Raw genomic sequence first — 14,257 nt, 5'->3', positions numbered from 1 at the left:
TTAAACTTGCTTAAGGTGTAGGCGGATTGGCTGGAAACTAGGTCACGCCAAATATGGTGAGCGCATGACCTCAACCGCAAGTTGATTGGCTAGAACCAATTTTAGCCAATGTACCTTGAGCCAAATAAACAGGACAACAAGTTTACGACGGTGCCCATTAAATGGTAAGTGTATGGTGTATTTCAGATGGTGATATTCACTTAAGTATCATATTCTGACGTTAGATAGACATGTGTAATCGGGACGAGTGTATTCCAAATGGATTCACAAATGTAGATTGATAGTCGTGATGTTGTAGATGATTTAGCCAGTACCCTTACTTGTGTTCTATAGCATCTTTGCGTCTTCCCTTTAGGTTAGTGGAATGTGCGGAAACTACAACGGCCGACCGAACGATGATAACCTCATGCCAAATGGACAAGTCGCCTCCACCTCCCTTCTGTACGGAAACAGCTGGATCGCCCCTGATGATGACACGTATGTGGTCATGTTTTAAACGCCCTTTAAACACAAGCAATTTTCAACCTATCATTAACCTTCTTCAGTGACCCACATCTCTTTGACACGTTTTTTTGACGGCCTCCTTAAAAGTGTTTTTATTGGCTGCGAAGTAATGTCTTTATTGTTATGAGACCCATAACCTCGAATATTTTGTACCATACGACATGACAGTTTGACAGATCTTAATTTTCTGTCATGACAGGTGTCCCGATACAAGACCTCAGGACAACTTTGACTCTACGGACATTACCTCGGGTGACCGGAAACTTTACCAGCGTCCAGATAAGTGTGGACTTCTACGCCTTCAAAATGGACCATTCAAGGTAAGCGTATGCTGTAATTCTACACGGCTAGAGGAAAAGTAGCAGATGTAAGATGAAGTTTTATGTATTTTCAGCTCAATCGTAGTACTATTTTGGCGGCTTCACCCCTGAGGTGTCGCCAAAATGTATTCACTGAGTTTCCAAACTTAGATGCTCGTATGTTCTTTTCAGGCCTGCATCTCAGTGCTTAGCCCGACGACGTTTTTCGACTCCTGCTTATTCGACATGGCGGCTTACGACGGTGACAAGGACATGCTGTGTGAGAATCTGGAGGCCTACAGCGACGACTGCCAAGCAGAGGGAGGAAACCCGGGCAGGTGGAGGACCGCAAATCGGTGTCGTAAGTGTCGACAGCTACTCCATAGAGTTAAGGGCGAGTCTACTAGTGCAGTCAGTCCTTTTGTTGGCGATCTTTTGTACCCCTCCTCTTTGATTTGGTAGCAGCTACTCTCTCGATCAGTTTCAACTGCAGATCGCCGATGCAGATCGGCTGACGCCAGGCACTGCGATCACGGCATAGAGCTTGAAAGTTTTCTGGGTCGATATGACCCTTCGTAAGTACATCTCTGTTGACAGTGAAAACAAGATATGAATGAACGCAAAGACGTCAGTGGAAAATAAAACCCGAACGTAAGATAAATGTGCATTAATGTTGTGTTTTATCATTTTTTCTTTGTAACTGCCTTCTACCTCAGATTGACGCCTTTGCCGTTTACAGGTCACGAGTGTCATTTCAAAAACGTCGACTAAGACGTTACAAGAGACGTTTCAAGAACACCAATATCAAACACGTTCCGTATAACACTTTTTCCTGACATCAACAGCTATCTCACCAAACAACTAAGACTATAGAATGTCCTGGAATAAAGATACAAACCCGGATGTTGTGCTGCAGTACCAGGAAAGGCCACAAGGAGGCCCATAATGGACCCTGATCGTTGTCTTTCCAAGACCTACCTACAAATTAAATGTCATCACAATCCACCCAGAGCTTAAGTTATGTTGACCACAAATATACTGAAATACAGACACACACACACACACAGAGAGAGACACACACACATATAAACAGTCACACACATGCAGACGCACCAAAAACAATACCTCCAATTTTCCTGAATAGAATTCAGTTTGCCAATACGCATTGTCTTCATCATCAAACCACTCATCATATGTATTCTTTCTCTGTTGTTTTGCAGCGATGCCGTGCCCCGCTCACAGCCACTACAACCCTTGTGGGTCCGCCTGTCCGTTGACGTGTGCAGAGCCCAACCCGCGGCCCTGTATCCGGAAGTGTGTGGAGTCGTGCGTGTGTGACCAGGGGTATGTCCTCAGCGGCGCCACCTGCATCCCGCGGAGCAGCTGTGGATGTTCCAGCGATGGAAACTACTACCAGGTTAGATGACCGACGTATACCTCATGGTAGCGATTGTAATCTGACAGAATCTGGCAAATTCTGTCAGTGAAAATTTTTGTAAATTTATAAATATAAGTATAACAGATAGACCTTTAAAACTTCGAATCATGTTACTTAAAATCAATAGATCTTGACTTTTAGAAGTTTAGAACTGAATCGTACACCTAGGGCCTCCGATCGATATCTCTACTGAACGATGTTGCGATTCTGCCAAATCGCAATCTCTGTCCTGTCCTGTATATTTCTTTAACAACTGACCAAGGTGCTATTACCCACAATTCCAACGATGCTTCGGCCTTTTTGAAACATGACGCCAGGTTTGACTAATTAGAGGCTTTTATCAGTAGATTACCACATGCTTGAAATATTGAAATACTGAAATGCTCACTTTTGGGAGAGACGTTCAGATGTCGACCTTGAATAAGACACGGCCATTTCTTACTAAGGGGAAATGTCAAATGGATTATGTTATGACAATATTTTTGTGTGTATTTGCTACCAGAAAAATGAAAAGTGGATATCCGGGAACCAAATCTGTGAGTGCACCAACAGGATCGTCTGCAAAGCTCTGCCAGGTGAGTTATTCCCTGCGTCGCTTCAAACAACTTTTGGAGTGATTCGATGATTTTAGAACGAAGTTGTGCCACAAGAGCATTTCGTCTCATCATTGTAACATTTATTGTTGTGTGGAAGCAGTATTACTGAAGTTTGAAAGAAATCGCCTGAAAATTGCTTCGTTGCAAAGATACAGCAGTTTAGGGGTTATGACTTGAAACACTCGACACACGATGTTAATATTTGTTCTTTTCTTTCTTAATTCCAAAGGTGGAGAAATATCTACTGAAATAGCAGGTAATTTCAGTTTCAAAGATCATAACATTATGAAGTGCCTAATGCGATCAACTCCAATCACATATAGACTTAGAAGTTTGAATATACAGCATTATTTACATGTCATTGTAAACGTTATCGTCTACCCATACTACTAATTTTCATTCTTGAGTGGTAGTGAATTTTCTTAAAGTTCATTTATTATATTCAAAGATTCCATATATACTATTGTTGATGGCTTTAGGTTTCATCTTTTATATTTTGTTTCAAATGTTCTTCTTCTACTCCTTATTTTAGGGATTATTAGTTGTTGGCGCATGGTCTCAGTAAACAAGCTACCTGTACAAATAAACTTATTTTCATTTTCAAAGTTTATTTTGAATTTTCACAAGGTGGAGTGAATGACACTCCTGTACAAGATATATGATACAAATAACACCTATAATATACAAATTGTCCTTCCTTACTGTAAACCAACACTACAATAATTATATATTTGATTAGAATGCCGAGATGTGTTCTTTATTGTCCATTCTAGGTACGGGTTGGGACAGTTGTCCTGGGTCCCTTTCTTTCGTGACCATCGGTTGGAGCGGAGTGTGGGGTGTGAATTCCAGAGGCGTGGTCTTCTACCGAGTCGGTACATACGGGAGGGAGGGCCACTTTGGGAAGGAGTGGAAGCAACTGGATGGGAACCTTGTGCAGATCAGTTCCGGGAAAGGCATCGTGTGGGGAGTCAATTCCAGAAGCCAAGTCTACGTGCGAATCGGTACGTAATGTTGTAAATTCTGTTCTATAAGCCGGTTTATGGTTTAGAATGCGAATGCACAGAGTGGTGCATGGTGGTTAATATGTCAAAGTTGAGGGCCTCTCCAACATACATAAAATACGTCTGGACATGGTCTCAAGCATGGTGTACAGTCACAGTTCAAAACTTGAACCGATTTATTCGTCCTAGTAGTCTTGAACCTCTTAAATTATGCGTAAAAACATAAGACTTTTTACCCTTTTCGACCTTGACTGCAGAAACCCAGCACCTAGTACACTTTGATACATTTTGATTTGAATTCTAGATCGGAGGTTCTCAGGGGTATAAAATCTATAGCTAAGTCTTTTTGAATATGGGCCCTGTTGTCACATGTACATAGAACCGAAAGAATCACGCTCTTTATTTTTCAGGTATTACAGTAAAGGTAGCGTATGGAAGTCAGTGGAAGGTGGTCACAGGGCGGCCTCTGAAGTCGGTGTGCGTCAGCTCCTCAAGCAACTTTGTCTGGGGCGTCAGCACGGGCGGTACAGTCTGGAGACGGACAGGGATAACCACCAGCAACCTCATTGGTACGACAATTGCAGTAGGGTGTCACGTGACTGTGACGTCATGTAGTGTCCGCCATGTTGGTGCCGGTTGTGCTGATTTGTTATAACAGAAGTATTCTATAAGTTGATTTCATTTCACCACAGCATATTCAGATCTAGAGGACGTAAAGATATCACTAACATTTTATAATAATTATCAGTGAATTCCGAATGACCGATCGCCATCTTGGATCTATGCAGCCCACCAATATGGCGGCCAATGATGACAGAACATTGAGGTTGCTGATCCCTTTTTAATCGACCATAGACGTGATGGAGTGTAATCTAATACACTGCCTTTCGCAGGAACGGGCTGGCAACAGATACCTGGGGGATCGGCCATAAGAGGCGGTCTGTCGTATGTGTCGATCGGGTACTGCGGCGTGTGGGGAGTGACCTCTGGCGGTGCGATCTGGTACCGCAGCGGTACGTACGGAGGGAAGGGTTCGGCTGGAACACGCTGGGTCCAAGTCACGGGCTCCCTGGTCAGCATCAGTGTTGGCTACAACGTGGTGTGGGGAGTGAGCGCCATTGGACAGGTCTTCATTCGAATCGGTAAGAACTTTTCCATGTCTTATTCCTTCACTCTAATGTAGAGCTGCAAATCCTGCACTGCAGATGTAGGAATCCCCGAGAACGTTTCCGTGACAGAAAGTGACTTTCATCATTGTTTGTTTTGTATAACAATTGCAACACCTAAGAGATACAGCACACAAAATGTTTGATATATTTTGCTATTTTGTCTTCCTCAGGAATAACGGCTCAGACGCCTGTAGGAACAGCCTGGCGATTAGTTGGAGGAAGCCTTACTCAGATCTACGTCAGTTCGTCGTCCAATCACGTGTGGGGATGCGGACTGAGCTATCACATCTACCTCCGTGTAGGAATTACATGGACCTCTGGTCCCGTGGACATTCCCGGTGAGAACCTTCTATCTAATGTTATAGATTAATGATCTGTTATTTAAAATATCTCTCATTAGCCTTTTTATAACTCTCAACAGAACTAAAAGAAGACCTGATTCATACCATCGATCTGCACTATTTGATTCAATTCGCAGTGAGGCCGCCACTGAATTGCACTCAATTTACAAACATCAAGTTTAAAAGCTTTAATTTATGTACGTCTTAAAATATTGCACATTTCGTCGCTTCCATGATTAAACGTTGCAAGAGCATTGAACTTTACCCTTTTCACACAATAATTGACGCAATTATGATTTATAATTGATAATTTGATGACTAAGCTAAAACAACATTTTTTCTAATCGCGAAACCTTAATTTCAGAGCCCACCTGTCACGCAAAGGCGGACATCCATGTCTTAGTGGATGGATCCAAGAGTGTGAAGACACGTAACTTCCCCTCAGTGCGGCAGTTCATCCTTAAGCTAGCAGCAGGGTTTGAGATAGGACCCAACAAGGCTAGAATCGGCGTTTACCAGTTCGCTAAGGACATGCGAACAGAGTTCAAGATGAACCAATACAATAACAGAGGGGTGCGTATATCTTAATGTCATTTGACGTTAGAAATCTTGTCAATAGGATGCAGTTTTTTTGTCAGGCAACTGATTATTCATTTAAGTCTTTCTAGGAAGACAGTTCATTGTAGTAGGTGGCTATCAACTGGTGTATGTACAGAATGCAAAGTTGACAATGTGGTAACATGTTGGTGATGGTGCTTTGTCGATGATGTTGATAATAATGTTGACGATGGTTGTGATTGTGATGATGATGGTGATGGTATGATGCTGTTGCTGGTGGTGTTGAAGATGTTGGTGGTCAAGATGATGCTGATGTTGATGATATTGATGCTGATGTTGATTGTGATATTGACAATGATGTTGATAGTGATGATTATGTTGTTGATGATGTTGATGGTATGATGCTGTTGTTGATAGTGTACGTTGGCAATGTTGATGTTGTTGATGTTGATGATGTTGATGGTGATATTGACGATGTTGTTGATGATGATGATGATGCTGATCTTGATGATATTATTGATGATGATGTTGACGGTGAATTTGATGATAACGCTCTCGCAACTGACAACCAGAGCTTAGACACTGCTGTGATGATGTGATATGATTATGATGAAACAAAAGTACACTTTTGCTCAACACAGGCCTTACTTGATGCCATCAAGAAGATTGAGTACATGAATCAATTTCATACCAAGACGGGAGCTTCTCTGAAGGCGGTTTTCAATGAGTTCACCAAGGCTAATGGTGCACGTGATGATGTAGACAAGGTGAGGATGCTTTTTAGCTTGTCAGTGTCATTTGTACTTTTGCTGTGTTGATAGAGATAATTCTGAATCAAAGGTGAACTGTTTTTTTCGCATGCGAAAATTGAACTTATCAAAAAATTTGACAGCTCAACAAGAAATTTCTTGACAAAAACTGCAGTTGGAAAGTAAAAAAACAATTGTGTAAGTTCAATCGTTGTGTTGAAAATTACAATTTTTTGTCTATTCCAAATTACATTCAACATTTGTGTTGAAAATTACAGAATACTTTCATTAAGAGTGACGATTGCTTTTATTGCATGGAATGTTTTATCTATTATTTTGCTATTTTATATCAAGCTTCACAGATTAAGATTTCTCCATAAGGAAACAATGTGTACATTGATAATAGTGATAATGATATCAACTGATGCTAAGCAAAAGACAATAAACATAATCAATCAAGAAGATGATGATAACAGCGACAAAGATAAAAAGATATGATAAAGATAAATTCGATTTATTTACCAATGATTGCTCTGATCTGGATTATCATAATACACATCTTATATTTTTTCACAATAATTTTTTCAGGTTATCATCTTAGTGACAGACGGAAAGGCCACCGACCAAGTGAGAGAGCCTGCGCAGTACGTCAAAAATAAGGGTGCACACGTGTTCACTGTGGGCGTGGCTAAGTACAAAATTGATGAACTTAAGGTGAGAAACACCTTTGACCTTTTGAACTATATATAATTTTCTCTATATTTGTTCCACATCATGTATGCTATGTTGATATGTGCTTTAGATATAGTCTAGGTCCCATCCGACTACTACCGGGGCTCATACAATCGCTACAGGGTAGTGACTGCAAGAGGCCCAGTAGTAATCGTATGGCACCCAGGCTACTTTATGGCAGGGTCACATTTCCTAACCGGGGCCCGGCCGTGCTGTTTGCGGAAGCAAAAAACCAAAGTGTATGTCCATGAATTTGCACAAGCAATGCTCTTAAATAAATTTTGAATACGTTCTGTGTTTTTGTTGTCTTTTATATCATACTTTTCGTTCCCAAAGACTCCCCGGCCGGGCCCCGGATTTGAAATGTGACCCTAGCATTAGATATATGATAGCGACAGGATGCAGAAGTCAGAGTTGCCATATCTTATAGCTCATCGCGTCGAATGACGATTACGTGGCTACTGCTGACGATTTTGACGACTTGGACCGGATCAGAGACAAAGTGCTAGAAGTCGTCTGTAACGGTAGTGTTTAAAGTTCCATATCAACACTTAAAAGGGTGGTAGTAAGAAATAACCATGTTAGAAACTGCCGCAATCTTTGGGATCTAAGGCCTAGGAAAAAATGTTGTGTTTCCGACTACCCGAGCAAAACCCCTACAGACCCTAGTCTTTTTCTGGGGTCGACCGATGGCAAGGGAATTTTCGATCTGACAAATGAGTGATGAACAAAACAGATAACCTGTTTGACAGATTAAGAATTTGAACATTTTATATAAAGTGAATACTTCTTTGTTCAGTTTATTGATATAGTTGCGCTTCTACAATATATACCAGTATAATCACAATATGATGTTAAACTGAGTACCAGTGTCCAAATGCATTTCAGTTTTACACAGTGTTAAACAGTATTTGTTGGATAAAATTGGACGAACTCTAACTCTAGAAACAAAATCCCTACCGACTGACCCTATTTTTTCAGGATCGTAATCGGAAATACAACAATAATTTTCCTACGCCTTTAACATATAGGCAAGATGGGCTCCACAGTGGTGCTGTATATACTGTTTCTTGTAGCTTCTGTAAAGTTATCAAAGGGTTATTGTCCCGCCCCGAGGTGTATATGGTGACATAAAGCATGGAAGGCTTCTAAAATCACCTAATATAAACCACCGAGCGAAGCTGGCCAATAGTGGTGCGCCTTCATCATAGTCAATATCAAATGAGGGCAACTGATTGGTCAATACCTTCTGGCTATATATATCACGATGTTTTTTTTTTAATTTTCGTTCCAAAGTTAGATATAGGTAATAATATACGAACAACAAGCAAATTTGTATAATTTATTACAGCTGACAAGGGCAAACGTAACATTGGAGCTGAGGTGGAAAACGGGCTGCAGTACCTGAAGCGCACGGCGGGGGAGCTGATGGACGACCTGGAAGGACGGGAGAACCTGGGCCTGGAAACACTACAGACTGAAACTGGGGAGGAAGCTGCTATGCAGCTGAGAGAGGTACGTTTTCTCAACATACATGTACCATGCTGTCTTAGCAACGATCGATGTCAGTGTGACAATGTTAGTCATTTTGCCGTCTTCTTGTGTGAATCGGTTCAACAGCCAACTATATCTGTATCTGTACACAAGATGACTGAATCAAATGCAGCCGCTGGCCATGGCATCTAGCATTTTGTTACCATAACATATCAATATGTAATGTAAACCAAATTCTATGTAACTGTACCACACTATCGAATGACATGTAACACACTATCATGGCTAGTATTCCTCACCATATACTAGATGATGTTAGAACGTCTGAATTTCTGTATCCAACAATTGAGTCTCCGTCTTTATAGATGTTAGACTCCATGTCCGAGCTGACGACCAATGCCATCGATGAGGGAGAAGAAGCCACCCGGGAGGTATCACTCGTCCTCAACGAGATCGACCAACAACTGCAGCACATCCGGGACCTGTCCGATATCCGGGACCCCTCCAACATCCGGGACCTTCCCGAGCCTGATGGGTTCGAGGAATCGAGGGATTTTCACGAGCCTGAGGAGCTGGAGGAAGTCCGGGACTTTCCGGAGCCTGACGGGCTGGAGGAAATCCGGAATCTTCTAGAGCTTGACGGGCTGGAGGAAATCCGGAACCTTCCGGAGCCTGGTGGGCTGGAGGAAATCCAGGAGTTCCCGGAGCCTGAGGGGCTGGAGGAGATCCAGGAGTTTCCGGAGCCTGAGGGGCTGGAGGATATCCAGGAGTTTCCGGAGCCTGATGGGCTGGAGGAAATCCAGGACTTTCCGAAGTCTGTCGGGCTTGAGGAAATCCAGGACTTTCCGGAGTCTGTCGGGCTGGAGGAAGTCCAGGATTTTCCGGAGTCTGTCGGGCAGAAGGAAATCCAGGACTTTCCGGAGCCTGACGGGCTGGAGGAAGTCCGGGACTTTCCGGAGCCTGACGGGCTGGAGGAAGTCCGGGACTTTCCCGAGCCTGACGGGCTGGAGGAAACTCAGCACATTCCGGATCCTGACGGGCTTGAGGAAGTGCTGAGTGAGCTCGAGGAGATTATTGCCGGATGATGAACAAGTGACATCCATTCCGATGTTCATCTTTACGCAGTATATACGTTGAGTTGTAGCGCTTTTTGTTTTAGTCTTAGAGATACGTATACAACAGTCTGTTAAAGTAGCTTTATGTAGCTTCAATTCTTCAATGTTATAGCATATGCTTTGCAATCGGCAGACAAGCTAAATAAGGATCTTGTTAAATGCTCATTTAGATACGATTTGATATTGTTTCGTAGAAATAGTTTAAATCTATATTATACGGTGGCCACCTTAATATTTTACTGCTCTTAAGATGTTAGACAATAAGACGAAAGCTTATTAGACAACCATTCTTCAACCTAGAGTAGCCATTTGTTACTTTGCTATTTGCATTTAGCCCATTGCTAACTTCATACAATAAAATGTAGTTCAGATATTCATATAGAATGGTAGGATTACGGTTAACATGTTTAGATACTTGATGTAACAGAATTGAATAGATGTTATACATACATGTGAGATTATAAGATTGTTATGAATGCTGTCGGAAGCTGTCTTTGCTAGTGATTTGTTTTCTTTCATAAGTCTATTTAGTACCACTAAGGTACTGCAGAAACGTACTAGATATATGTAGTTATCATAAACTGAATGTCTAGCATAGACATGCAGCAGTTCGGATTGATTAAGCCATGTAGAATGGGGAGTTTGTACTGATTATGACCAACAAAAAAGATGTAAAAGGGGAAACAGCTGAAAAGGATCATAATGGAAAAACGTTTTACTCCTACCCAGGCAGTAGTAGTATACTAGTAGGACCTGGTGTTAACGGCGAATGACTGTCTGAACATTATTGTTCAAACAAGCGCCAGAAAAAAATAAATAAAAGCGGTGAAGGGATATTCCTGTCCGTTGTTTGTTTGAATTATTTTTACGTACTTGCAATTAGCGTCTTCTTACCGACTGCCCCCCCCCCCCAAGACTAGTAAGCCGGTTTACGATTTAAACTGCGCATGCGCGAGGTCAAAGGTGAAGGCTATCTTGTAAACAATCGCAGTTTTGTTTGTCTTAGGGGCCTTCAACTTTCACAACCTACCCTACAATGCATCACACTGCACATGCGCAGTTTAAACCGTGAAGCTATAACTTATAAAGGCGGGATGGAAATGCTCTTGCCCCCCCCCCCTTTACATTTCAATAATTGTATCATCACGTCCACTTAAGACCGTCTTCATTGTTTTAGTCCTGACTACTTCCTACAAACATTCAGTGAGATGGTCCTTGATGGTAGGCTTGGCGATACCTGATAGAAGGTAGCTGATTCTCCTCTTTCTATAGCTAGAGTTTTATCAGAAGACATTAGGAGGACTATCTAAAAGGCCTGTACAGTAACTGTACATAGCCTCTTTAGCAGACTCCAGTTGACATTGCTTTGCTTCTATTCTTCCTCGTTACTTGTAGTCTTATTTCTAAAGGTTGGCCTCCAGAGAGGCTGGTAGAGAGGCTACCCCGCCGTGCTCTTTACACACGGGGTCGCTGTTCTACCGATACAGTCGGAAGCATCCCAAAGGGCTGCAACGACCGTTACAAGTGTTGTTTGCTCAGCGGCTCATTAGTGCTTTCTTAAGGAGGTCGAAAGGCTCTTTCTTTAAGGTGCTTAACCGGAAGGGTTTCGCGGCTGCAATGGACGGTCTGGTTTTGTTTCATTGTGGCATAGAAAAGACGGCGGTGTTTTCATCCAAGCATCACGTTTACAAGAGGGTCAAGGAAAGAAAAACACGTGTCTGTCTGTTGTGGATCAGGGAGCATAGCTAATATAGGTAGCAAACAGAAGAACGCGCGTGCCTACTTCAGTCTGGGTACCTGTATACAAGTTCACAACATTTGATTTTCTTTGATTTTCTGTTCATCAATTGCATATGTTCTTGGTCTTTACATTTAATTGAATTGTATTTAATCTGTTAAATGTGTAAATGTGTAAGCGAACTCCAGGAAGATGATAATGGATAGCTTGATTAAACCAAAAAAAAAAAAACAAGCACACAAACAAACAAACCTGTATGTTACATTCGGATAAAAATCCGAAATATCGTCTGACCGTCCTTACGAACGATGACCTTTGGAGATCGTTGAGGTTTTCCTTACTTGGGCCACTCAACGTGCATAAACAGAATCAGGAACGACATCCTTTTATACTTTTAATGTAATGACTAATAATGTAATGACTAGTAGAACACCAATACTTCCCTCCCTCGTCTGTATTCAGTGACTTGAGAATTCCGTTGAGCCCCCGGCCCGCGCTTATCAAATCTGTACATATCAACCACTCTCTCTCTCCCGTTTCTGTCTCACTGATTCTGTCTCTGTCTCGAGCTCTCTCCTTCTGTCTTCTGTCTGACTGTCTCTCCGCTCCCTGCTCTCACTGTTTCTGTCTCGCCCTATCTCTCTCTCTCTCTGGCTCTGTCTTTCTCCCTGTCTCCGCCTCTGCCTCTCTCCCTCTCCCTCTCTCCCTCTTTCTCTCTCTCTCTCTCTCTCTCTCTCTCTCCCTCTCCCTCTCTCTCTTTCTCTCTCTCTCTCTCGCTCTCGCTCTCTCTCTCTCGCTCTCTCTCTCTCACCCCATCGTCTATAGACATACATGATAAAAGAACACTCGCCCGATATTCTGGATTGCGTTAACGTGCGGCGTAGCCCTTGCCCCCTACACTCGTCATGAAAGTGAAATGTCATGCCGTGTTTGGTCAGTAACAACCGTCTCACATTGATCTTTTGTTCCAACTTTCAGTTTTTGAAGGGCCCGCATATTTCTATTTGTACCCGTCACATATATTTACGGTTCAGTGTCAGTAATGCAGCAAGAGTGACGCACATACACTGGTATTCAAACCTATAATAGTTGTCAGGTCTTCGTCCTCTCTATTTGCGCAAGGGGACGAATTGCGAAGAAACTCGGTAGCTATAGTAGGTTTGAATACCAGGCAATGACGCACATGCCTAGAAAAGGCAGCAAACGTTGCTATTTTCACGTTCGTCCGGATGTTGTCTTTCGGATAAAGCTTTTGCAAATGTAGGGCGTCGCTCAGTGTGTTTTGGGTAAAGGGACAAGCCTCACTTCAACAAAACAAAGACTTTAAAGTCATTGCCATTGGTCTTTCTCAGATCTCATCGTACCTTAATTTGTTGCTGGCACTTTGTAGATTGAATTAAGCGTTGTACGTATTGACTCGAGGTATAGTCTACAAGCGGTTGCTATGAATGATGTAGCCATCTTTCTTATATGGCTCCTGGGTTTTGAGGCTATCAAAGCATTGTGAGCATAACGTGTTTGTATGGACTTCTCTTGTGTTTCTTTAGTGTCTAACCCTTGAAATACCTGGTGGAAACGAATTCTTAACGTTTTCGTAGGTAAGACGAAATTTAACACTGCATAGGAATGGGCGTGCCGTGTCACAAGAGGTTGAAGATTTCTTCTCTACAAAAGTGTAAAGAAACATACATTTTCAAACTGCTTCCTGCAAAAACGCCATGTCTATAGCTCCTTTGTATGTTACATTTAGTCTGTAAAACGTAAGAGCTAATTTGTTTTCAACTTTGACCAATCGTAGCTACCGTCTTTTGTTCTGTAATACACTCTTTCTACTAGAGGTTGAGACCTCTGGGTGACCTCTGGGCGACTAAAGATTTGACAGATCGTTTAAAGTATTTCATAAACAAAGTTTTTTTTAAAACGTTCTGTGTGTTTTGTTGTCTTTTAAATCATACTATTACATCATATGTATATTCTAAGTATGAAATCATGGGTTGCGAAAATCCAATTTTGGTCGCTGAACGGTCGCACACCGATCGCCGTCTAGTTGAAAGGCGACCTAAAGGCTGAAGTGCTTTAATTTGTCTAAGTGAGACAATCTTGTTAATCTCCAAGCAGAGGTAAGGATCCAGTTACTTTTGGACGTTATAGGCGTTTCTATTTTCTCACGTTTTCTTTGTGTCGCCAAGCCTGTGACAAAATAGAAACTCCGACAAAAACGCCTTAAAAAGTCTATAACTAACCGGAGCCTAACCTCTGCTTGGAGAGTACAGTGCAATCTTGTCACAATGGTGTCTTACCACCCAGCAACCTTTGTCGTCTGTTGTCACTCTTACGCGTATGCGTCTTTCCCTTCAGACAAATCTATTACATCCCTGTCAGTTCAGCCATCTCCTGTCTATGCTACGCATTGAGACTTTTAAGCGATAACACAGTCAACCAAAGGATTTCAAACTGAACGAAAAAGCTTTACACAGAAACGAGCAAACACTAACACGAGATATTGATGGTGGCGGTGTT

The 14,257-nt window shown here is 42.1% G+C and overlaps 1 protein-coding gene across 1 annotated transcript in view; it reads left to right on the top strand.

The window, feature by feature from the left end:
* Nucleotides 1-9,969, top strand: part of LOC136440695 (von Willebrand factor-like) — a 34,927-nt gene extending 24,958 nt beyond the window's left edge. Inside the window, exons 32-47 of the mRNA XM_066436796.1 lie at nt 356-477; nt 704-824; nt 996-1,164; nt 2,024-2,220; nt 2,744-2,816; nt 3,067-3,093; nt 3,611-3,841; nt 4,252-4,410; nt 4,735-4,983; nt 5,181-5,348; nt 5,716-5,924; nt 6,551-6,676; nt 7,247-7,372; nt 7,821-7,914; nt 8,742-8,905; nt 9,250-9,969. Of these exons, the coding sequence (XP_066292893.1) occupies nt 356-477; nt 704-824; nt 996-1,164; nt 2,024-2,220; nt 2,744-2,816; nt 3,067-3,093; nt 3,611-3,841; nt 4,252-4,410; nt 4,735-4,983; nt 5,181-5,348; nt 5,716-5,924; nt 6,551-6,676; nt 7,247-7,372; nt 7,821-7,914; nt 8,742-8,905; nt 9,250-9,969 (2,955 nt within the window). The remainder of the gene's footprint in view (nt 1-355; nt 478-703; nt 825-995; nt 1,165-2,023; nt 2,221-2,743; nt 2,817-3,066; nt 3,094-3,610; nt 3,842-4,251; nt 4,411-4,734; nt 4,984-5,180; nt 5,349-5,715; nt 5,925-6,550; nt 6,677-7,246; nt 7,373-7,820; nt 7,915-8,741; nt 8,906-9,249) is intronic.
* Nucleotides 9,970-14,257: the final 4,288 nt, after the last annotated feature.

This window comes from Branchiostoma lanceolatum, chromosome 8 (assembly GCF_035083965.1).
Source record: "Branchiostoma lanceolatum isolate klBraLanc5 chromosome 8, klBraLanc5.hap2, whole genome shotgun sequence".
NCBI lineage: Eukaryota > Metazoa > Chordata > Leptocardii > Amphioxiformes > Branchiostomatidae > Branchiostoma > Branchiostoma lanceolatum.
Note: the sequence above shows the minus strand (reverse complement) of the source record. Positions and strands in the feature narration are given on the sequence as shown.